Consider the following 27,689-nt stretch of genomic DNA (forward strand, 5'->3'; position numbering starts at 1 on the left):
TTATGGAGCTGATTGTATGTAATCAGCTTCAGAAAAAAAACGGAGCACACGTAATCAAAATGATCTTTATTTGCCTTTGTTCTATGAATAATAAATTCGTGTCAAGTTGATAACCTCACCCGCTCAGCTACTGGATGTACAGCACACTTACATTTATTTTCGCTAGTATACAAAGATGCTGTCTTCCATACATTGACATCTCCATTACCACCTACAATGCAACTCCCTCCGCCAACTCTCCTGCGCAGTCGGGTAAATATTGACACAGTTGGAGGTGACGTTTCCTTCCTACCCTTCACTAGAGGCCCACTTCAAACGTGTTGTTATTATTATTGTATAGAAATTATTAATACTATAATCTTATCGTGTAAGCTCTGTACGAGTCGCTGTAAAGTCTTTTTTAGTTATTAACACACTTGAAAACTACCTCCGACACTGCACATTTGTTCAAGTCCACATCAACATCTTCTAGCTGCGCGAGTTACTCGAACTATGTACCCCATTTGGTCTTTGGAAAAACATAAAAATTGTGAAACTTTAAGTCGGTATCGGTAAGACGTCTAAAATAATATCTGACATAATAAGATGCTTATATTATATTTATGAAATAACTTAAAACAACAATCAATCAAACCACCTAACCTTCCAACATGGGGACATTTTTGGCCTCGATATGAATATATTTAATATTAAATATACAAAAATTTGTTAACATACCTATGTATGTAAATACATATTGCTGCCATCTCAATAACGGCTCAAAGCATCTAAAATCTAATAGAAGAGTATAATAATATTATGACGAGTTCTTTGCGTCATTCGGTTAGCGTAATGAAATTTGCGACGCACTTAGAGGGCGCGCGGCGTGTGGACACTGTACGTAGGTAAGAGGTTGGGGTGGTAGGCGCATGGATAAATTTGCCTTTATGGGAGCTGTTTTTTTTGTTGTAATATAAAAAAATAAAACATTTGAAAAAATGCCACATTTTACGATTACTATTTTATAAATTGCTATATGTGAGGTGTTCTAAATGATCTGACACACATTTTTAAATACTGTCATGAAATTCTGTTCAGATGGTTTAAACACCTCAGCTTTTTAGCCAGTGCTCAGTCATCGGGATACATGTACATAGGTTATTACGTGTGTTAAACAAGTTTCAAAACTCTTTTTATAAACTGCTTATTTTTTTAATAAGTGTAGTTTATGAGATTGCTAAATAAAGGCATTATATGAGTGTGGGTTTATGAAACTAGCTGAAAGCGAGTTTCAGAAAAACATCACACGAGTGTTTTAATGCCTACTTAATTATGTAAAGTTATATACACTGCTTTGTCTACATACATATTATAAGCTCTATATGATGTGTTTAGGCATGTCATCTCGACTGATGCTAGAAATGAGTTCAAATCAAATTCCTTCGTTTACCAGATATATTCGAAATTTGAATGTTATTATTACGCAATAATAACATTTTCAAAGTTTACAGTACATATGGTGCTAAGGTGCTGGTGGCCTAGCGGTAAGAGCGTGCGACTTTCAATTCGGAGGTCGCGGGTTCAAACCCAGGCTTGTACCAATTAGTTTTTCGGAACTTATGTACGAAATATCATTTGATATTTACCAGTCACTTTTCGGTGAAGGAAAAACATCGTGAGGAAACCGGACTAATCCCAATAAGGCCTAGTTTATACCCTCTGGGTTGGAAGGTCAGATGGTAGTCGCTTTCGTAAAAACTAGTGCCTACGCCAATTCTGGGGATTAGTTGTCAAGCGGACCCCAGGCTCCCATGAGCCGTGGCAAAATGCCGGGACAACGCGAGGAAGAAGACAGTACATATGGTGCTACTTTACCGCACTCGTACGATAATTAGCACATTACGAAAATTTAAAGGGCCACTTGTACTGTAAAACGTTGTACGATACATGTGCGAATAGGTAATTAGCAACTAGCAACTCGTGTCGATTTAAAACACTCCCTTCGGTCGTGTTTTAATTTATCGCCACTTGTTACGTAATACGTATTTCCTACTTTTCGCACTTGTATCGTAATGTACTATTATGCTAGCCTTAATTTGCGGTTTTTGAATGCATCATTTTATGATATGTCTGTAGATGAAGTAAATACAAATGATAATTATTTACTATGTGCTACTTTTTAGAGGTCAGTCTAATCCAATCTATCAAATCAACTAACTTGTTCCGTTCAGTATGTTGTCAAAACACGACATTTAAAGTCAACCAAATAAGCACCAGCTTTTCACGATAATTTCTATTGTTCATAGAATCACCCCTAACACTAACAGGTGTTGGCACTAGAACAATGGGAAACCAACACCGAGCACATCATGATTAATTAAAAATACTAAACAAAACTGCCCCTGCAGTGCATTTTGCAAGAAATAGCTTGGGGCCCCCCTCGGGAGCCCTACAGTTTTTCTGATCCAGTTCATTATTAGGCTTAATAGATTAAGCAGTAAACTTTTACATTTTGTAAAGGCAAAACAGACCTAACCTAATTACTAATCAGTTCCTTACGGCAGGTATTGGCAAAATTTTGATCCGAAGAAAGCTAATCGCGATAGAAATCACCTGTTTTTGCAATCTTAGAAGCTATTTCTTCAAAAACTCACATGCGAGCCGCTGTTTACCGCCTTACGTTTGTACATTGAAAAAAAAAAAAAAAAAACAATAACTTTACTATTATCGGAATACTATTGAGCGCTAAATGATTTTCGGTTTTTTTGGCACCCAAAGTAAAGGTGGCACTGATGTTTTATGTTATTTTCAATACCCAGAGCGACCAATATCGTAATTGACTTGCATGTGCCGCATGTGCGTGACTGTATTTTCATGTCTTGAAAAACCTGTGTTTTTTCTATTACAGTTTCTAGTAAAAGTAGCTACGCGAAGTCGCGAACGCAGTAATCGAAGTACTTGCCTAATCAAAATTAACTTTGTCAGAGAAATAGTGCTTTTGCAGATATGTTCGCCATGTTTTTATGAGTGGCAGCAGTTGTCCTTTTTAACCGACTTCAAGATTTCAAAAGGAGGAGGTTATCAATTCGGTTGTATGTTTTTTAACCGACTTCAAGATTTCAAAAGAGGAGGTTATCAATTCGATTGTATGTTTTTATTGTTTTTTTTTTTTAATGTTTGTTACTCCATAACTCCGTCATTTCTGAACCGATTTTGAAAATAATTTTTTTGTTTAAATTTATATATACACCGTGTTTTTTTTGATTTGCGTTAATTTCGAGGGTGCATTCCTGAGCTTAAATTAAGTAATTTTCTCAAAGACACCGATATTCTAATTAACTCCATTTCGGAGATAATCAATCATAAATTTTTATATTATAAGGCCCTTACGAGCGTGTACACTTGCCTTAGGGCCTGTTTACTTATTGATTAGTGTTTAGTGCGAGTACATACATTTGCTACTAAACGTACGTACTATCTCGGACGATCGATGTTAGAAATGACATTGATATATCACAGTTTTCAATTGTTTGGTTGAGTTAAATGTAATGCCCATGTTACAACAACTCTATATGCAACATTTAGTTACTTTTTATAAATATAAAAATTGTAAAAAAAAACAAAAAAAATTTTTTTTTTTTGAAAATTAACTGTGCCATTTAGTTTCCTTAAACGTACTTACCGAAACCCCGGAGTTAACGCAATTCAATAAAAACACGGTGTATACAGATTGGTCCCGTTTTTGTCAAAACTCAGTTCTGACGATGGGGTCCATGAGGAATCGAGGGAACTCTTCAAATATGAAAGGCATACATATAGTGATTTTTGTATTTTCTTTGACAAATCAAGCATTTACATTTAAAAAAGTGACATTTGATGAAGTGGAACTGCTGATGATGATCAGAATGGTACTCTTCAACGACGCATAATACACGTTTGGCCATTTGTCCTCTTCGCTGTGTTTGTTAAGCAAATTAAATTTCCAAGACAAATTTTTGTCAAGTTCGAGTTCTGACGATGGGGTCTATGAGGACTCGAGGGAACTCCTCAAATGTTAAAGGCATATATATAGTGCTCTTAGTATTTTAATTAACAAATCAAGTATTTACATTTGTAGAAGTGACATTTGATGAAGTGGAACTGCTGATGATGAACAGAACGGAACTCGTTTGGCAATGTTTTATCTTTGCATGTTTGTCAAGCCGTTAGGTGTTCAAGGCACATTTTTTATTTCTATCCTATTTAGTTTTTTTAATAATTAACTGGTGCTTTATTTTATGCATGGTGTGATATAATTTATCTTAAATACAGTCTAATACCTTATTGCGGGTATCTTACCAGTCAATCATAGGGCAAATCTGAAATGTGTCAAGATGGGTGCAGTGACAAAAAAAAACCTTGTTACCTCCTTTTCTACATAATTAGGCGTAGGACGCCGTCTTTTTAATTTCATTGTATGAAATCCAAAATCAACAATAATCGTTCTTTCACCGGTCTCCCTCATTGAAGTCGGTTTCTGTATCTTAAAAATTATTAGTTTTAGACTGTTTTTTGTAGTGTGTATTATTTGCGTTGTGCGGATGTGCCCTGTAGCACAAGCAAATAATTAAACAAAAAATTAACATATATTGTACTCCTCAAACGATAAAACTTTTTTAATTTTTTTTTAATTATCAAGTCTTTGACTACCTATTTTTCATAAAAAATAGTAATTATTTTTAATGTACGCTATCGTCATTGTATTTTACGTTGCTTGTCACGCTTGAAACATAACTAAATTCGCAATACAGGATGATTCAGGAGACGTGAGCAGGATCAAGCCTGCATATTCAGTAAATTATCAGCAACTGTTTCGTACCAGTATTTTTGAGATTAACGTTAATTTAATTTTTACTGTTCAAAAAAAAGAGTTTTATTTTATTTACGATATTCATGGTCACCCTCTTTGTTTTATCCATAATAAGTGACAAATTGAATGACATCGGAGTGTGGTTACTTTTATAAAATCGTATCTCACTCAAGTGTGACATTTTATTTTCTTCATAATCAAAGTGTTGTCATAACGGATAAAGAGGTTTTATGTTTGTTAATTATGTGTTGTAGGGTATCCATGATTGTAGATAATCAAATTTGCCCTTAACAAAACGTTAAATAACAGATAAAAAGCGTGATTGTTTTACTTAAATATGATGGTGAACGATTCATTAACATTTACTGATTGTGTAGACTTAGTCCAGCTCACGTCTCATGAATCACCCTGTATATTGCGTCTTAGAATAAACATTAAAGTGTACTACACCTAAAAACACGTTATTTTTAAAAATCGATGAACTGATGATGGTAGTCCGTTTTGAGGAGTAAAGCCTACAATTTAATTTGCTCCTGTTACAGGGCCCACCCGTGTACTAACTTGGACACTTGTAACAATTAACATATTCTGCGGTGACTGCTTACAATCAGGCGGGCCGTATGCTTGTTTGCCACCGTCGTGGTATAAACAAGGACACCAATTTTGTAATACGTGTAATACATTAAAATCTAATGATTGTCATGAAGATAGTTAATTTATTCGACCGTAGCGCTCTATTAAATGAACCCTTCGGACGAGATAGTGATAAATCTCTCTAATTCTCGTCTGCGATTTCTCGTTTATTTTAATCAAACTAACGCTATGCGATTAAATCGATAATCACTTGTAATCTACCCGCTATCGATGTCACATGGCCCCAATTCACTCGGTCATAGATTAATAGCAATAGACTTGACATTTTAGGGGAAGAGATCTCGTTGTAAAAACGTAGTAGATTCATGGGCAGACTTAAAAAAACACAAATATTCCTTGTCAGTGAAAACTACTTTAATAAAAGCTTTGGTTTTGAAAATCACTATGCACTAGCGACGTAGGTTTGTGTCCAAATTATGGACAGGAACAATAAAGACAAATTAGAAGCTAATATATTTATGACAGTTATAATGTAGGACCTTGAAATAATTAATTACATCTCGTGGTCTCGCCATCTTAATACAATTACCATTTTTTTTGTTCTTGGATGACATTAAACTTTATATTAACTTTATAATTTATTAATTAAGGAAGAGGCTACAATTTACAGTTTTTTTTTAAATCTATAACCATAGGAATTAGTACTTATAAATGGAGGTATATTTTACCTAAAACTGACTTGCTATTTGGAGACATTCTATTATGTGCCTAATCTCTGACAGAGAAAGGGGCTGAACGCGTCCCATATGGACACAATAGAGTGTCGCTCGCACATGTTCTGACATCGAGTGTGTTGTGATAGAACAATTGGGTAGAAAGCATGCACTTTCATTGAATCGACTCGCCTAAAAGAGTGATTGGACACCGCACTGTAGCTGTGCGTATCCGCCGTTTTTATTTAGGCATCTTATCATTTACAGAATCTAGATTGTATTATTTGAGGAAAATTGTTTTTCATTTCAGTTTTTTCTTTGATATAACTTATTTTTTCTTAAATTCAAACACATCTATTCAATTACTTCTAACCTTACTTCACATTATCACCTTTACGCCGATGATCTTCAGATTTACTCGCAGGGCGTCACTGGCGATCTCGTGTCCATTATCTATAGGGTGAATAGCGACTTAGAGGAAATCTCGAAATGGAGTCGCAGTTTTGGCCTAAAAGTTAATCCGTCTAAGACACAGACTATTATAATACGTAGCCCAAAACTGCTTCCCAGAATCGACTTTAACAACCTCTCACCTATTTACTTTAATGCTGTTTTGATTCCCTACTCGCAGCAAGTAAAAAAACCTTGGCATCATTATGGACAGTACCTTATCGTGGGGACCTCAGGTGGCCGAAGTTAGCAGGATGATGTTCGTGGCAGTTAGCTCACTCAGGAGATTACGGAACTTCCTTCCCATTCCTACGAAAATTGCTCTCGCACAAACTCTTCTCCTCCCTATTCTGGATTACGCTGACTTTGGTTATCTCGATCTCACTGAGGAGCAACTTAATAAGCTTGAGCGTATCCAAAATGTGTGCATACGGTTTATATTTGGGTTACGCAAATATGACCATGTCTCTCACTTCCGTTCGCAGCTCAAGTGGCTCCCTATTCGCTTACGTCGTAACTCTCACGTCTTGTCCCTTCTGTATTCCATTCTTTTTAACCCCGCGACTCCTCGCTATCTCAAGAACCGTTTCAGCTACCTCCGTTCTGTTAGGTGCTCCCTGAACTTGCTTCTTTCTGTACCTTCATCCTCTTCTAAATTTTATAATAATTCTTTCACGTTTCAAGCTATCCGACTATGGAATTTTCTGCCTATAGACTTAAGGCGCGCTCAATGTCCTAATTCTTTCAAGAGACTCATGAAACTTCACTTTTTACCTGCTCCGTAATACTATTATCTGCTTCCTTTTCCATACTTATAGCTGGCATTTTTTTTTCTTTTTTTATTATTATTATGTAATAGGCTGCAAACGAGCAGACGAGCCGCCTGATGGGAAGCAGTCATCGCCGCCCATGGACATAAGCAACATCGGAGGAGCCACTTATGCGTTGCCAACCTTTGAGAACCCTAAAAACCTGCTTCTTGAAGAACCCCATGTCATAGTGCAAGGGAAACACCTCAGAAGGTAGCTCATTCCACAACTTGCACGTTCTGGGAAAAAACGAGCGAGATGCCCGCTTGTTCTTGGTTTGCCACGTGTCGAGAAAGTGAGGATGAACTTTGTTTCTTTGGCGGGAGGTGCTGTGATAAAAACGTGACGGTGGCACCAATTCAAAAAGTTCTTCAGAACATTCCCCATTGTACAGACGGTAGAACAGGCATAGAGAGCCAACGTCTCTCATTTATTATATATATATGTATATAATATGTATTTTAATATATGTATGTGTATGTATTTATATATCTTTTTTATTTATATTTGTATATGATATATTGTTTAGTTTTGTGTTTATTCTGTGCTAGACTTCTTTTATTGCATCTGGAACACCTACTGACATACTCGTAACATATATATATATATATTTTTTTTTAATTCCGCTACATAAAGGTTGTCTGGAAGAGATCGCTTTTTAGCGATAAGACCGCCTGTTGTTTACCTCTTCTTTATGTGTTGTATTATTTGTACTGTTTCTGTATTGAGGTGTGCAATAAAGTGTATTTGTATTGTATTGTATTGTATCTATCAAAGTATCAAATCATGAAGAGTATAATAATATTGAAAATGGTAGAATAGAATACATCTTGTATTCGTGTCATTTAGTAGTCGAATTCTAATCGGTTCTGATTTTCAATAGAGTTGTTTTAAAATTTAATTATCCTTGTGTATCTGAGTTCGAATCAAAATAATAAAAAAAAAGAAAACGGACTAATAAAAATATACTGTATGGTGATTGATGAGAGTCGGTTAAAATTATGTATCTTCATGTCTTTTGCAAAAAAATAGCACTGAGAAATAGGCATTAGGAATGCTTCATTAATTTTTTTATTAACATCTCGTAACATACTACGCATGCTTATGTTTTTACACTTATGATTTTAGATTTTCCATAAACCCATTTAATGCCTATAGGCGATCTCTCATCCAATAGCAATCAAAGACACTTCACCTCAAGGACCATCGTTCCACAATCAACTCCTCTTCAAACGGAATTAAACACTAGCAATCCCGTGTAGGGCTCTTACCCTGAAAGTACAAATGGTACCGTATAGTCGATGTCAAATTTATATGTACATTTTAGGCCTTACCACGGTGGAATAAAGTGCAAAAATATCATTTTATCTATGACGTCTGTTTCATGAAGACTCGCTACCTATTGAGGGTATTGAGCTTGTGGCATTTTGCTGTCTGAAACCAAAAGTATTTTGAATAATTAAATATGCAATTTACTTATCTTCTGAAAATGTTTAAGATGCACCTGTGAGTCTTGTGCCCTACATGTAACTGAATATTGATTTAGCCTTATAGATAACAGTTCTGTTAAGGGGCTCCCTAACGCCAATGACCTTCGATCTGAATCCCTTTAGTTTTCCAATGTTTTTTGTAGATTATCATATTAACAGCAACGGGTGTAAGCAATATAGCATCCCATATTTACTTCAAAGTTCATTGTCTTTGAGATATTTGGCATCAAAGTTGAACAATTTTAGGCCAAATTACTGGTTTACTGGCCATAACTTTTGTGTTAACTAGTTTAAAATTAAAATTTCTGACCAGTTTTTAGAGACGTCAAAGACAAATCCAAATGTGTAGATTTCGTACATGTTAAATCCTTCACAGCAATCGAGTAAAAAGTGTTTTTTAGACAATGTTTAAAAAATATATAAAAAAATAAGTGTTCATTTCTTTCAAAATCCGGCAAACCAGAATGGAGATGAAAGATTGAAGATCCGATAGCCGTTTGTCTTATAATTCTATCTGTAGTGTAAATGTGGGAGTAACGACGCAAAACTAGTCAAAAATCGATGTAAAACCGCGAGGAGCCCCTTATGTCTGTTTTAGCAAAATTATCCTTAGAAACTTGAGTTACTTTATGCAAGTGCCACATTTATTGGGGCTTAATTTCGACGTAGACACTCTCATACTTTTCATCAAGCATTTTAGGATAGGTACAGCTGAATAACCTGAGAAAATGTAGAAATATGCACATCTAGTATAGCTTCCAGGGCCCGGGAATATTACGAGCCACTTAGGTTTGAGAGCCACATAACCGCATTGAAGCCCCACTTCAAATCAAATTATACCCTAGCTTCGATTCCAGGGTACTCGATAATGCTATTATGCACTCTAAAATATGCTACGGTTGCAGTTTATAGGTATTTGAGAACATGAAAGTTTCCTCAATAATTGAGTTAACCGACGTTCCGTTGCAGTTCCCCTCAATTCGCCACACAACTCCTGAGCAGTATGTTTTAGATATTTATTATATAAAATCTCGCTAGCCTAATCTAATGAATTATGTTTGTAAATGAGATTCTGAAAGGTTTATATTTTCGTACACAAACACATTCACTAGCAAGGCAAACATTACATATAAGAAATATTAGGCGTACAAGTAAAAAAACGGCTCCAGGCATTTGATGACAAATTCAAGTTCAATTATGGCAAGATGCGCTCGTTTTTCAAACATAGTAGATACATATTCTACAAATGCTAAGGTAGGTACGAGTACTTACTGCTCGAAAATTGCATTGATCTAGGGTGTTCTCGGATATTCTCTCGGTTCTTCGTCAATACCGAGGAACCCTAAATAATCTATGAATATTTAAGGTTAAATAAGATTATTGAAACAAATTAACCAAAACATTTATATTCTAACAAGCTTAAATAAATTTATTGGTCCTCTAATAAATTGACCTCCCATTTGCCTACGATATTCACTCAGTAATTAGACAGCATGTCGCCGTCCGGTTCCGCCCACCAATTGCGAAATTAAAAAGTCGATGTAATTCTAAAATGAAAAGGACCCTGGCTTTAATACGCCCTGTTTTGGGCTCTATTGGCAGCGGACAGATGAGCGGTAGCGGGAGCGTCGAATAAAGCGTAATATTGTTTACAATTTACAATTGCCTTATACATCATTTGGCAAGTACTTATTACTTAACTCATAGTTCGGATATTTTGTGTTACATTCGTGTTTATATTACGTTTGTACTACGAAAATTAATCGATTAGGATGGACTAGGTGAAATCAAATGGAGACCAGAGATAATAGAAAAATATTTTTTTTTTACCGTCCGTCTATAAGCTCTTTTGTCGCTTATAACTCTTGCGTCCACGTACAGAAGGTCGGTATAGCAGAAAGAGCAAAGCTCTTCCTTTCCGACTGTGTCTGAGCGACGTACGTATACATATACGAAAGTTCTTGCCCTATGACAAAAAAAATATAAAGACGGTCTTCTCCACGTTCACCTTATATTAATTTAGACGGATGCTTATCCCGTTCTCGCTGACAATGAGCCCTCACATTACCGCCAGTAATATCACGAGGACATTTTTAATTCATTAAAATGGCGGGGGTTCGATATACGAAGTCAATATTTGTTTTTTATTAGCGCCGAAGTTTGCCACGCATCTGGACATTTGTGTGATCCTCTGTTGACTGCTGCTTTTTATTTTCACTCTTATTCATAATTTCTAACAACAACATTTCGCGTGTGTGATATGTGAATTCTGGCCTCTGTATATTGTCGGTGACGTCTGCTTGGACCCCATTTTACAAGCATAAAGCTACAAGTAACTATTGTACAAGTCTTTCTCAACAATACTGATCAAAAGGACACTTCACTGGTGGACAAGTGCTGTCAATTCGCGGCTTTTGCGATTACTTTTTCTTCGTAAAACGCTCAATGTGAGGTCAAACGCGTCAGGCGTTATACAACTCATACATAAGTTTTGCCACCAACGTGCTTTAATCTTGCTAACTACTATTAGATAATCATCACAAAACTCGTTAACTTTTTCTGTGTTAAATTATCGTATCAAATTGTAAAACACGTTGTTCACGCAATAAACAAAAGCATGCGTCAGAATTAATATCAAGTCTTAACTATTCCTTAAATAATATTTATTTTATTCAATACGCTTAAAAGGGTCACCCCTACGCGTAGGGGTGCCCTCGCATTCAATTTGTGTTTTGTCAATGATGCGCCCTCGATTTAATGGCAGGTGACGTTTATCGCTTTGGCTCGCCCCTAGCAGTAGCTCTGCTAACTGTATAGGGATGGCACATGTGATAAATGTGGGTGTTGTGTTACGAGATGTACAGTGTTTGTTTTGAATATATCATTGTCTGTGACGTGTTATTTAGGTTAGTGTATTAAAATATAATTTAGTTCTTTTTTCAAGTGGGGTTGGGTTAGCTTAGATAAAAAATACACGTAGTACAACAAGTTACAAATTGTATTTTTGTATCTTGAATATAAACTGCAAATAACCTATAAAGGTTATAGCTCATTTTAAACACTTCTATTATTATGAAAAAATTAGAAACTCAGACAATTTGTACCGATCTTTTATATGAAAAATCGTCGTCTATATCGTACCAGTTTTTACTTAAACGTCGATATTTTGTTTATGAATGTGGATACAAATGTGTTTGAATGGGCTTTTATAGGCATATAAAAGTTCAGTAGGTATGTTATGTATGAGCATGCCATTCTGAAATTTAAATAACTTATTTTTTTTTTTTTCTAAGGGGCTGTCAACAGTACGATTTAGCCGACGAGTTGGCTGTTGGAGATAAATCGTATAATCGTTATATTTATATACAATCAACAATAAAATTGTGTCCATTCAGTATTTTGTATGTTAAGTTTATACCAAATATTTATTACTAGACACCGAAATCGAACTGATACAATTAAAAAATACTTGGTCGTTTAAATCGTACTTATGACAGTAAACCATAGAACAATTTAAAAGACTAGGCATGTTTGATCAGAGGCAGATAACCATTGCAGATTATTAGAAGTCTCGGTAGCGGTAGACCCTCAGATTATAGGTAGAGGGTAATTCCATTGGAACATTGTTTGGTGCTTCATGTGTAAATAAAGACTAGGTTGTTCAATTAGAAATCTAGTAGTATGTAGTACGATTTAATATAGCCGCCTATCCCCGACCATTTTGACAAGTCGGCTGTAATTTTATTACTTACTCTACTTCTAATATTACAGTAGCACATCTCTCAGTTTCCTAACCGAACATATGCGACGAGCATTACGTAATCACATAACAATACAATGCCTTACGGCTGATTACTTGCTCCATTCGCCTTAATGTAATTCATAACTTAACAATTTAACTTAGTTGACGGTGAAACGAGTTCGTGCTGATTTTATGTCAGTAGGAGAAACAAGACCGTAGTAAGAACTTTATTTTACTCAATAATCACTACTTATATGTAAAGCGATAAAATACAAACGATGGGTCTACCCTGTTACCTCATGCCTAAAAATTAATGTACAAAATTTTCATGTTTCTAAATTTAAAGATTTTTATACGTGACATTACATTCTCTTAAGAAAAGCGTTCGAATACACGTATTCTGGGGTTTAATACGTGTTGGGTGGAAATTAAAATTGATCATTAAACATATATGTGACTGGCTCGAATATTTTGAGTCTTGAATGGTTGCCTTCGCTTATGAATGTAGGTCTAGATACCGATTTAAAGCAAGACTTAGCTCACATACATACAAAACATATGTGACTGGATTGATTATGATTAGTGTAATATTGTTCCCTGATATCAATTTATTAATCTTATTCTGCGACTAGCACTCGGGCAACTTAAAAAAAGTTTGTGCTCTTAGCGCCATATGCGGGTAGTGGCTGTGAAATTGAATCAAAACACACTCTAGTGGAGAGACGTAATAAAAAGTGCATCGTTAATAGACGACGGTCCATTTGGCCCGACGCTCCCCTTGATTGTGACGTCATATTTGCGAGCTTTATTCTGATTGATCATATATTTATGGCATGTATTATTATTATATTGCAAAGTACTTATTACACGCCGCAGATTTTTATGTGCCGATGCTGATAACTTTGTGAATTAATCAATTATTTTTGTTAATTACATTTTATAACATAACATACCTACTGTTGTTTTATAGATTACAGGAGTGATATAGCTGTAAATAGTTTTCTATTTTTCTTTAGGAAATACAGGTTAAATTCTGACTATGATTTTTGAATTTAGTTGGTCGTTAATTAATTTGCATTCATCGCATTTGATCACATGTAATATTTCGATCGTAACATCATAGCGTGATTGATTGGTTTATTAAATGTATAATGAAATAAATGGAATATCGACAATTTCTATTATTAGCGCAAAGTGAATATTTTAAATTCTAAAAGCACCAGCAGAAATAAGTTAACTATTATTTAACCTATAGGTTAAAGATCAATGCTAGAAAATTAAATGTTGAAAATTAGTGGTAAAAACCCCTACAACTCTCAATGTTCTCATTCACGCGTTTCTAATTATCTAACACCCAAACCATTAGTATCAGTTTCAATGCCAATTTAAATTTATTACATAAAAAAACAGTCACAATTTAGCCATCAAAACTGTCACGCGCCTAGTCGCGTGTCGTGACGGCAATACTCTCGGGTAGGGACTTCGATCCCGGCCAAAATCCCAAGCGAGAAATATATCAGTTTTAATGTCCATTCCAATTTGAGTCTTATTCTTAATTGTGTTAAGTCGACTTCCCCATAACGCAGCGAGTTCCTCTTGGACTCGATAGAAATCCCTAGCGATGACAATAACACGTGGCCTAACTTTGGCCATGTCCTTCTATAAAAAGTGACTAATTTTATTATTATGAATTTGAGTTTTAAACTTGTGGGATAGAGTTGTATATTCGATGTCACTGTGTTTAAATTTTGGGATTCGTACAATGTTTTTATATACATGTTTATCCTGATTTGAGTCGTAGGTATGTAATATAAAGTCGAGTTTTCTATTACTTCAAATCTTAGTATGGTTTTGCGTTTGTTAAAATAGTGTGAGGATTTTATGTCAACGTGTTAAGAGCAATTTTCGAATAGCCATTGGGTTTTCGTTAGATTTGCTGGTAGTGTTAATTTTGGCAATAATGGAGACACGCGTCTGATAATTGAGCCAATGTAAATTGTTGGTTTTCTGTAATTCTATTTGGGTTTTGAATTTAATTGCCTATGTACTCTAGAGGCGCGTCACGTCTATCCATTCTACCCGACAGTGTTAAGTTCTAGTTATAACTTCTAACGGGGTGATAGCATTAAATCATATTTTAAAGTGTTATGCCTCCACGTATACATGCGTGTTTTGTGGTTAACACCATCCCATAACAGACCTGCCCTATGACACCCTAAGGCGGCTCACACAGTCCACGTCCACTCCACGAAGTCCACGACAGTGCGTCTTGACGCCGCTGTATAAGAGGTCCGACATCGACAGCAGACAGAATTGGGACTAAGAATAGGTAACTAGGACTAAGGAAAGCAAAATGAAGTATGTTCTAGCGTAGAAGTATCTTAGAATTATGTAGGTTTACTTACATTTAAGCAATGTATAGATCGTGTCATTCACGAAGACGCGTGCCTTGACTCCTATTGTTATGCTATTAATGGTTAGATTTGACAAATCTGCGCGTCATCGTGAATGACACGAACGATAACTATGCGATTTGCCGCTTAAAATTATTCCGTTTTCATGTGTATTAATACAGTTTTTAGAGTATTTGCGCTACAGCTAACTTCTGCCTTGCGACTCAAAAAAATTAGATAAAATAGAGTAAAAGTGACAATTCTAACTCCAAATAAATGAAAAAAAGAGACCATTAGAAGGGTGGACCCAACGTCAGTTATATGTCATAATTATTTAATTCCACTGCGCAAAATTACCGTTATGGTCGCGTGCCGCAAATGTGGTTTCTGTGTATACTCCGGGGACCGGGTTCGATTACTGGCCCTTGACATGTCGTCATGGAACTGTCATGGGTATTGGAAGGGTAGAGCAACGCTTTTTGTGCAGTCTTGCCTAGGATAGAGCAATAATAGGCCTGATTAAGAAACAATGGCGAATTAAATTGGGAATCACAGTTGTGTTTTCTTTTTATTGCTCTACTTTTTTAAAGTCGGCTTATTTCATTGTTATATTAAGTCAATCACATATACGGAACATGCAGATATTTTACAGAACATAAGAGGTACAAATTTCGACAATTTTAAAGTTTATGAATTAACAAAATCTACCAGAAATAAGGCTTTAGTGTACTAAAAAGTTGACATGTTCACTTTTCGTTTTCTGTGTCTATTTTAATCTATACACCGTTCTCAAATATAAATGTGATAGTAACTCTGCCTCTCTGTTTGTTTCTGTTACCTCTTCACACTTAAACCGCGGAACCAATTTAAATATAATTTGGTATGGGTATAATTTGAGTCCCGGGATAGGATATAGAAGAGTTTTTATCCCGTAAATCAGCCATTGAGGGGATGAAAAGGGGGGAAGAATTGATTATGGAGGAAGTACTTAGAAATGTAACATTGTAATTGCATAGCAGAATTCTGATGTACATATATACACGCACGCGAAGGATAATTTGTTATGAAATTCTACGATACCCATTCAGTCGTAACGTAAGCCCCAAATCAGATGATAATAATTTCACCCCCAATTGGGTACAAGTGCTGGATCTCCCACGGCCGGGACCGAGCCGCACCTGGGATCTCGCACGGCATTTATTCTAGGTTTAAAACGAGATGATAGATTTACTGATATGTAACTAGACAGGCAAACTTTAATAACTACATTGTTTTAACACTGTACTATTTTCTTGGAAGCTTTTCTTACTATGAGAACTTGTTGATTGAACTGTTTATCGTTTTTTTTTAGCGCGATGATCTATTTTTTGGCCGGCTTTAATTTTAGGTCTACTATTTTGTTTTGTGCGTTTGAGTCATAGCTCAAGTTTATAATTATATGAACTCTTTTCACATACTTATACCCGTCGAATTTATTTAGGTGGTTTACCTGCATTGTACGTAAAACGTATGTGTGTAATTTTAACTTTTAGGTTTTGCATTTTGTAAGTTACCTTTATGATCTCTTCATAAAAAAAACGTTTTGTGTTGGTAAAATTTATGTAAATACATATTTGAGCAATTGTCTAAGAAATGGTACATAATGCTCATGCTTGTGTATAATTCTGGCACCCACTTAAAAGCATTTGTCAAGGGTCCGGGAATCAAACCCAGGGCCGCGTGAACGCCACCTGGACGGTCTCACAGCACTTAGCGCCGGGACCCCTCCTGCAATCCGTGTAATTGTAGCTACGGATGTCCCCTTTATATTAGGGAATTTGGTGAAATATTTGTGAAGATATGTCTTGAAGACATTTTGATTGTTAGCGAAGGAGGTTAACAGTAACTAGGTGTTTTTAGAACTGTGTTCCATGGTTACAAGCTGGTGCTTGCTAATTTTTACGCGACCGTCGAAGTAGGGTTAGGTATTTAGGATAAGGACAGAGCACGTCGTATTATTATTGACTTAAAACAAGCCAAATTGTGTAGCCAAAAATATTAAATATAAATTCATGTCAAGAGATGCTAAATCTTATTCCTTCAATTAAATTTTAGAAGTATATAGTTATTAAACATCGATATCACACCTTGTCAAGTGAGAATTGCTCTCTGCATTCATATCAATACAATGAAGATATTTCACAAATAAGTCCATATTTTAGATTACGTTCTTTCAGGTTAACCAAATCGGGCCTCAGAGGATTGAATTGTTATGAATAAAATCCCGCCTTCCACGGCACCGGCAGATTACAAACATCGTGTGCCTAAATAATGTTCGTAAAGCTACCACAGGCGCCCCGCGGGGCTCCCTGCCGCGCTGTTGTGCCCACACACTGCCCACTGCTTTATTTCCATTAGTAGTAGAAATGCACACAAAAGAGAGGCGGCATTGTGTTCTTCGGTGCAAACTCGCCATCAAACTTAGTAGGTACTGCTTTCGTTGTCGGCATTTTAAATTTGCCACTCTTGAGTATTTAGCCGTATATATTCTGATGAATCGGCAGTCGCTGATTGCAGACCCAAAACCGAAATAATATATTTTAGTGTTTTGATATTTTGACTCTCTTGCTTTCACGAAAAACACTGTTTCTTATCAGAGCAGTCGCGTCAGTCTTCTTACTTTATTTTCTCCTTCGGTGTAAATGGGCGGATCTAATTTATGTTGTTACTAGCGCCCGCCCCGGCTTCGCACGGGTCAACAAATTATACACTTTAAACCTTCCCTGAGAATTATTATATTAATAGGTAAAAACCGCATGAAAATCCGTCCAGTAGTTTTTGAGTTTATCGCGAACATACATACACATAGACGCGACAGGGGAATTTGTTTTAAAAGGCTTGTCCCGTAAAAGCCAACTGGCAACCACGGCGTGAAGGCACAAGAAAATGTTGATTGACCCAGATATACTCACAATCCCAACTGGACGCCCCGCTGCGCCATCCGCTGTGCTGTTATGCCACCGCACTGCCCATTGGCTGTGGGCCGATTATGATGTTATAATTATTTTATCGATATATATATTGATGTACATCACATATAATATAACAGTACCTGGGCGACCGAGCTTTGCTCGGTTATAACTATCATTTGTAATATGGTGGTGTATAGGTGATAATCTACATAAACTTAAAAAGTAAAATGTGAACTGACAAATATTATTATTTACAATCGATTTCTGTGTAGATCAGATGTTTGATTTCAGTGATCCTAAAAACTGATATGATCACATGAAGGCTTTCCTGACTTTTTTTTTTTATTTAGGTCCTTTTTCAGAATGAAAGGTAAAATATTAAAATATAATAAAAAAATTGTGCCACCAAAGTCACACAATACGCTCGGGTCAGTGAAGTGCCCTAAGACTATCACAGCTAAACATACCATAGATATTTCTGATAGGTTTTCAAGATGTCGCTTTTCTACATTGTCTCAGGTCTGTTGTTATCCACATTAATTTGTTTGTTTTTTCGATATTCGTAATCTCAACCTTACAGCACTTGTCACAGAGTAACGCCATCTATTGTCAATTTCTCTTATTACATAGCTCGTGAGCTATGGTTCAATTTAGGTCAATACGCATTGCGCGAGGCATAGTAGTTAGTTTTTATGTTATTATCCGAGAGATGGTGTCACAAAAACTACCCTAGAAACTGTATTTAAAATTTGTATCGGTAAATTTTTCGTTTTGCACTATTGTTTCATAAGTCTCAATAAAATAAAAACTCGAAAGCATAAATCTTATTCACGTAATCAGTATAGGTAAATGTTAGACATATTTATGAGAAATATATATTGTTATGTCAAACATTAACTACATTTTTTTACTAAATTAAACTTGTCTAAAACAATAAAAATTAAAAATTATATATATAAACTTGAACATATAAAAAAAACAAAAGTTAGTCACCGGGCGAGATTCGAACCCGTAACACTCATTTCTAGCCGTCCGCGTCTTAACCCGCTGGACCAGACGGACAGTTGCCGGCAACACGAAATTAGCGAACATATTCTGCGTCGAAAGAAAAACGCATGAAAACTCGAAAACACGCGTTTTCCCAAACATAAGACTATATCTAGATCGATTGTATACCCCCAAAAACCCCCATATATCAAATTTCAGCGAAATCGTTAGAGCCGTTTCCGAGATCACAGAAATATATATATATATATATATATATATATATATATATATATACAAGAATTGCTCGTTTAAAGGTATAAGATTTTATCTACGTCAATGCAACCGAAATGATCCAACCATTTATATATACTGCGGCCGATCCACACGTCGCTCCGACGTGCGGGTGGGATGTCACTATAATACGCGCATAGCGTTGTCTCCATCAAACTTCGGAGTGTCGGACGCAGTGCACCTAAAACAGGGGTAAGTTGAAACAACGTCAATTGCGCGGTATTTATAAGCGTATCGCAAGGACGTATATTGAGGGACCAGCGGACGGTGGGACGAGGCTAAACATAGTTTTTTCAGCTCGATAACAATTATGTCTCAAAATTGACGTGGTTTCCACCTACCGCTGTTTTTACTCACCTCGGTCTCCCTATTAGAGAACTATCCCAATATAAGTGAATTTTGACATAATTCGTTTTTTTATAAAATATAATAAAATGATTCAACCAAATGTAGTAACCATGTATAGTTATTTAAGTTGTCCTTCCCTCGATTTTTAGCTCTTGACTAAAACGTACCTACTGCGGTTGGTACACTGTACTTATCTGTTCTTTTAACCTGACACATTTACATACTTTTTCTAATAAAATAATGTAATAAAAGTTAAAACAAACTGTTCAACCACCTAATGCATACTCGTAATCCGAGCCATACCAAGCGCATAATACGATAATTTTATTTTTTATCCAATAATCGAATCGGACAATCGAAAACAATCCTAAACATCGCAATAATCGTACGTCTAAGCTTTCGCGACAACCGTGAATAGGGTACTTTTGAGGGGTTAGATAGAGATGGACTTCCGTTGACTTAACCGAGTGAAAGGGAGAGGGAAGCTGAGTGCATCGACAGATTGCCGCGCACATGTCGCGTTGCGATGCTCTTTTTTGCTAACTTTATAGGGTGGGATGTATCGATACTTTTTTTTCTTTTAGTATCGCTTGAATTTCAAAAACACTAAACATCACATGATCAATTAATTAGGTAATCGTTGATAAAATTTAGTCTATTTAAATACGAAATGTGCAGTAGTAGTTCATTAAAGAAGTCTATTTTATTTTGAAACTTCTAATTTGTGCTATCTGTTGTCCATTTTATTAATAGGTAATTTACCAATTTTCAGGACAATCCGTAAATACATTAAGTACCTCTACATGCGTTTATTTATACTTAGATTGCGATATTCATTTTATCGACAATATTTGGAAAACATCCCTGTTCAAACTGAGAGCGTAAGTGAAAGGGGAGCCGCGGGCGAACTGCAGCACTTGTTTGTGCGATTTAATTTCATTTATCAACGAATTACTTACTGAGAGAGAATTACTTAGCCGGATTACCCCGCCCTCCGCTGCACTATGTAAATATGGTGCTTTTGATCCGTACTTCATTCTGAATGTATTTTAGATTTTTATTAGGTGATGCGTTGAGACAAAGTAAAGTTATTAATCAAAGTATATGTATCGAACTAAAGACGTGTGTAATTTATTACATGCCTAAAATCATCTATGTATATGAAATATGAATGTGGTTGACTTATCTCTATACTAATATTTTAATTAACAATTCTTACCTACCTTAAGGATATCATCAATCTACGTATTTCAACATTTTTAACAAAATTGATATGGAATTGTAAGAATAAATAACATTAGTAAACACCAATTTCAATAATAATATTCTATTTATTCTATTTTTCAATCAACTGCAAACCCTCCTGCCCGAAATAATCCAAGGGCTTGAATTTGTTTAAAATACATTTGCATATTTATTTGCGTACATTAAAATGCAATATATTTGATGTCTCAATGTAACGTTAGGGATTTTCGCCTGATGTATTTCAGTTACGTAAGGGCCTATATTCGATGCTAATCATAGTTATTTTTCGTCCTTTTATAAAAGTAGTTTTAACGCGTGGATGATTTTATGGTCATTTATGGCGTTTAGTTTATGGGTTAAACACTTGTTGCCTTCGCTCACATATTGAATTGATGCATATGGTTATTAGAATTTGACATTTGGAGCATGTGCGACGTTACAATTTTATACTGGTTGTATAATTATTGTATGCTATCTTAAAATAATATTTCTTATTATAAATAAGAAATATTATTTTAATATAAAAATATATTTATTTGGCAACTGAATTATTACATTGAACATTTAAAAAGATATTTATATATAAAAATATTTTAAGATATATTATATGATATTTGTTTCTTAGCTTTCACAGTTTTAAAGTTTACATATATTTTTAATTACATAATTCCTGATATTGAAATTACCCATGCAATCATAACCTTAACCTATAATTTAATGTATTATTAATGTAGCTGCTGAAAACGGTTTAGATAAAAAACTACATAAACCATTAAATCATCTTAAAATGGAGATATGTACTTATTACAAATTAGCCTACCTACTTACTAAATATAGTCTGTTTTTTTTAAGAAGCATGGTACACTCATTTGTTTCTTGCATAGAAAATGTATCGTTAAGGTAGCACATTATAGCTAAAAAAACTTGGATATAGAACATTCTCAAAAAGCTGTGTGAGGTTGAATATATAGACCTGGCACAGACAGGATCAGGACAATAAATTTAATGTTCAGAACATAAAATATATGTCCTATATTTATAAATTTTATAATGTTTTATTTATTATTAACTAAAAAGACTCGAACTAACAATAAGTTAGAGGGAGTATAATAGCCTTGATTTAAATCAAACATAGAATTTGAGTATCACGAAAATAAATGCCCAAAGTGCATAAAAAAAAACAGCACTCAAATACGAAATTGAAAAAGGAAATGTTAAATCAGAGCACACTGAAATTAAAATTATTTCACTCACGACGAAATTAACATACCTTACTTTTAAGATGCCACAACAATTTTACTGTTTAACCAATATAGCGTGGTCTCCTCGCACTAAGAATTAGGAATGTAATTGTTCTCGTCCCCGTAGAGATCGAGTACGTAGAAGGATCATGATAATTTGGGCGTTTTAGTCTTCAAAGAGTATCAAACACGACACAATGTCGTTAATGGGAAAGCATATTTCACGTTGAAAGGCGCCGAAAAGCGCATGCGCTCGTTTATCTATCTGAAATTAAGGGGAACATTTTAAATGCAACTTGAGTGCTCGTGTCACAGTGTTGCCATGTGATGTGTGTTTTCCTCAAAGTTGTAAAATCATTTCATAATTTTAATTTGTTGGTAAATAAATACAAATAATTATCATTATTTTCACAATGAAAACAAACATAGTTAGGTACTTGGGAACTCCGGTAAAAAATATATATTTCCTTATATTGAGTCAAAAATATACTAGAGGATCCAAATGTGTATGATTTTTTTTTTAAGTTACCAGAAAACCTTTTTAAATGATAAAACACACTTTACATTCTGTAACGATACATTTTGCGACCTGTTCGTTAATATATTTGTTAGTCAGCAAGTAACTTGTAAAATTATATTATTATATGATAGTGGTCCTATTTAATGTAATCTGGTTAGAGGTGTAAATCAGACTGATCTTGGTAAAAATAGTCGATTGACCATTATCTTAACAGTGGCATTGGCAACCCTAAACAAAATAGATGCGCGGGCGCCGCTCGTAAGATCGCGTTCCATTAGCGCGTTTGAATTTAGACCGCGGCGTGATTGGCTCTCGTGAATCATTATGACATTCTACAACATAAGGTCACATGTTAATGCTAACTAACAAGATATGGGGCTTTTCAACTGACTCGGCAGCATTGGCGCCTGAATACAGGGTGGCAAGTCGACTTTTTGAAGTAATTTAAGAGATACATTGATTGCTTGTGTCTCCCGCGTTTTATGCAAAGTACGATAAATACTGATCTGGTTCATTATCAATTAATTATTACGTCAGAACAAGGACGGTACACTTTAATTGTATAAATAACTATTTAAACAATTAAAATATACATACTTTCCTTACTTACTGTCTACACAAAGTGTAGAAAAAAAGACAGTTATTTTAGCTGCTTTCTTCTATTATGTCTGTATATTGTACATTTTTGCACATCCTGTATACTGGTGTATACAAGGAGATGTGTTGGATGGCACGCGTATTGAGTCCTGGCATGAGGTTACACACAAACAAGCTTGCAAAACGACGGCTGTACAAATCTTCCGACACAGCTGTTCAGACTGAGTAAAATATATCTTAGCGTATAGCTTAGCGTTAAATCAAGAGAAGAAGGAAAATTGTTGACGTGAAATGAAAACCTTTTTTTCTGTACTCCGTGTGAAAAGAAAAAATTGCAAAACAGCATTCATTCATATATTACTTTCAGTTACAAGTTAGAAATATTTCGAACAGCGTTATATATATGCAGCTATCATATCACATATCATACAAGTTCGGTGTTGATGGTGATAAGTTAGTTCAAAAGTCGAATAAATCCGGAATAATTTTATCGAACACTTTGTTCTTGTTGAAATTCCTTTCGATATCCTCGTCTGAAAGGCAGGAGTTCCCGATAAAACTGACCGTAATTTAGTCCGTGTTGTACTAAAATGACCTTTACCAAGCACCGAATATTTAAGATTAGTTTATCTTAACCCGTCACCGAAACTCGGACCTCCAGTTCAACCAAATTATCGAAACACATGATATAAACCTACTCTATGTGGATTTAAAATCGAGTGTTCTTTGTTTTATCTGCTTGTGTACAGTGGTTTAAGTTTGGGTGACGAATCAGACGCCAGCATTTTCGAATTCCAACTTTGAATTGTTCACGTTCCAATGGCGCCATGTTTTTGTTTTGTTTTTTGGTCTGTATTGTATTTATAGCCGGTCATTACATAGTAATCGGCCTGTTGTGAAAATCATACAGGTTGAAATTAAGAAAAAAACACACTGAAAAAATATCACATTTCAGTTAGTTATAGAAAAAATACGAGACCATCACAAATATGCTAATTAAGATTTCGTTATACAGTTCAAAAAACCTGTAATCAAAATTAATCAAATTGAAATATCAACAGCAAACCCCTTTCATTTAAAGTCGTGTTTTAAATGAAGATGTCGGCTTGTTATAATACTTATAATTGTGTTGACTACTTGTACAATCGGCAAATATTGATACAAATTATAATTGGATCGGGGGTTGAAGATGCATCGCATAGCTCTTTTTAATTTTTGGTTTGATTGTTTGCATACCAGTATACAATGTTAGTAAAACTTCGGAAAACCCCTACATTTAATCATTTACATTAACTCATTTTTGTTACATACATTTAAGACGAATGCAACGTCGTCGCTAATATTTTCTTTTCGAGAACGGTTTTTGGGTTTTGTTATCATCATGTCATGATAAGATTATGGGGAACGTTCATATATAATTTATCTTCCAACATGTTGAAGCAAACACACATTTTTTGCCCGGACAATTTCAGTAGGTACCTACCTACATATAATCAAACCACACGATTTAAAATTTACATATAATAACGGGTTGTTGTTGTTCATTCGTCCCCCGGCCAGGCTTACCGCAGAGTTGTCCGCAACCAAAACAATGCTGTTTACTTTTCATTCTGGATTCGTGTGTTGTGCATTAAAGATACCTACTTATACATATGTAGTATACTCGTAAGCAGGCTTTGTTAGAATTACTCAAGTTGTTGACTTCAGCTATGTGAAATGCTTATGAATGATTATAGTTCGTTTTTTTAGCATTAGAAATAAGGTAAGCGATTTTGACGTGTATTTTTATTGAAAAACACTTAAAAATAAGTCACGGCAAATATGTAACAATTTCATTTACATTCTATTGCTTTCATGAGTAATACTTATTGTTGCAAATACCCATTCTCGTTACTTTAACTCACATAGATGAGGAAACAAGTTAGTTAAACAGAGGTTATTGTGACCATAGGTATCGGTATTGACGGGACTGGAAAAATTACGGGACGCGATAATTGAATACGGTGACAGTTGCGTATACGGGACGTATGACAACCCTGCCTATAGAAGATGTCGGCTTACGCTAGTCGATGGTAGTTCCAATAGAACAGTGGGTAACTCAAGTCCTTGTTCCAGCTACCTCTGCCTGAGTGGTGTGGCCCGCGCCGACACCGTGGAAGAGGTCCACGATGGGCTGCACACGCTGCTCACCGTCTGCTGCATGCTGTGCAAGCCGCGCGTGGAGGACGTCAACAATATTAACAATGTAAGTAGTTAAGTGCCTAATGACCATAGGTCTTTACTATTCCGCTATTTTTCGGCTCCAATATTTTACCTGAAATAACTGAGATTTTTCTCTTCCGAGGTGATTTACAGGCGAATCATTTGAAAACTGCCTGAAGACTTAAAATGGATTAATTTTTCATGATGGAAACTAGACATCAATGTCTTCCTATCTTTAAATCTATAGCTTTAGTCATGAATATTTTATCTCTTTGACCAAAAATAAAGTTATTAGTATACAAACTGATTTAGAAACTAGTTCAATAGGGGTTACTTTTATCTAAGTGTAAACTTTCAGTTAACCGATCAGGAGATCATCATCAAACCAATTTTTATTTTTATTTTTAATGTAATCCTTTCTTCTACAGAGTCCAGAGCGCTTAGCGGCAGCTCAATCTCTCCACGTAGCCTTAGGACGAGGCTTGTGCGGGGCGCGCGCCGACTTTTGCGCGCTCTTCAGTGGCGCAGAGGTGGTCGCGCGAGACTTCGTACGCGCCGCCAGGACCGGCCATTTGCTGCGGGTCATGGCCGAGCTGGATCATCAGCTGGTGCAGGTAAATTTAATAGAACACAAAAATATTAACTGTCTTAGCTCTTCGCTAAGGGTTCCAGAGGAAGGCAGCAATGTCGGTGACATCCAAATAAAATAGATCTTAGTAAGCTTGGTAACTTTTGCTCTAAAATGACATTAGAGCATATCGTTCAAAAGACTAATGTGATCTGAACCATCGAGGTGACATATGCATATTATTTATATTCTCTATGTGACGTATCCCTGGATATATTCAGGGATTACTTGAGTAATCGAAGACAATGTGTGGCTATGGGGAAATCTATAAGTAAGGACCTCCCGATTAAGTTCCCGTACCACAGGGACGCATATTGGGGCCGACGCTGTTTCTTATTTATATAAACGACTTGTGTCAACTTGCTATCTCTGAAAACAAAATTATAACGTACGCGGATGATACGGTACTCCTGGTAGCAGAAAAATCCTGGAAAGACGCTTTCTTTAGTGCACAGACTGGATTAGATACTGTAATTAACTGGCTAAAGCAAAATATACTAACGCTAAATGTAGATAAAACCAAATATATTACGCATTCTATCAGAGCTTCTGGCCAGCCTCCAAACGAACTACGTCTGATAGCGCATGAGTGCCCGATTCCTCTTGGTGTTATGTGCTCCTGTAAATCAATTGACAAAACCGATATCTTGGAGTTACAATTGATTCGCAATTAAACTTCAGTGCGCATATAATAGAAGGACTAACTGGCAGAATGCGTAAGCTAATATATATATTTAAAAATGTGAGACATGTCGCTGATATTTCCTTAATAAAACGTATTTATTTTGCATTGTGTCAATCACTAATATTGTACTGTATCTCAGCTTGGAGAGGTGCTCCCAAAACAACTCTCATACATCTGGAAAGAGCACAACGCTTCGTACTTAAAGTTATACACTCTCTGCCTTTCTTAACTCCTAAAGAATACTTATATAAAACTGCAAAAGTTCTATCAGTAAGACAATTATTTATTCTAAGTGTTGCCCTCAAATACCACTCAACACTTGACTACAATAGACAACATGTAAGAAATAATTGTCGTAGAGCGTTCTATGTTGGGAAAAGATCCAAAAATATTAACACAGCCTTTAGCAGAAGATTCTTTGATTTTAATGGACCGTATATTTATAATTAACTTAATAAAACACTAAATATTTACGACAAAACTAAAAGGGAATCCAAATATATTGTTACAGACTGGCTTTTACATCAAAATTACGGAAACACTGATAATATTATGAACATAATTACTTAACTATCTGTTGAACATTTCTGCATATTCATTTTCTCTTTTTGCATACACACACATACACATGTTTAGATTTATAAGTTAAATTTCTCAGTATTAATGATACTAAATGTTTTTCAATTTTTATCTAAAATTATATAAATAAAACATCTCCTGCAACTAAATTTTTGGGGAGGAGCGCTGTTTACCCTAAAGTACAGGTTATATCTATTTAGGAAGCAGAGTTTCTAATTTAAGGAAATCTATGTAATTTGATGTTTATGAAATAAATTCATTCAAATTCATTCATTTGCGGTTGCGTTGCGATCTTACTGCGCCGATGAGCTTCACACAGATAAAAGTCAACGTATGCAGCTCGCATCTGCTGACCGGTCCTTAATTAACGCCGTATAGTTGACGTGTTTGCGCAGC

The 27,689-nt window shown here is 35.4% G+C and overlaps 1 protein-coding gene across 1 annotated transcript in view; it reads left to right on the top strand.

The window, feature by feature from the left end:
* LOC133516653 (uncharacterized) overlaps positions 1-25,456 on the top strand; it is a 39,751-nt gene extending 14,295 nt beyond the window's left edge. Inside the window, exon 8 of the mRNA XM_061849670.1 lies at positions 25,315-25,456. Coding sequence (XP_061705654.1) covers positions 25,315-25,456 — 142 coding nt within the window. The remainder of the gene's footprint in view (positions 1-25,314) is intronic.
* Positions 25,457-27,689: the final 2,233 nt, after the last annotated feature.

This window comes from Cydia pomonella, chromosome 3 (assembly GCF_033807575.1).
Source record: "Cydia pomonella isolate Wapato2018A chromosome 3, ilCydPomo1, whole genome shotgun sequence".
NCBI lineage: Eukaryota > Metazoa > Arthropoda > Insecta > Lepidoptera > Tortricidae > Cydia > Cydia pomonella.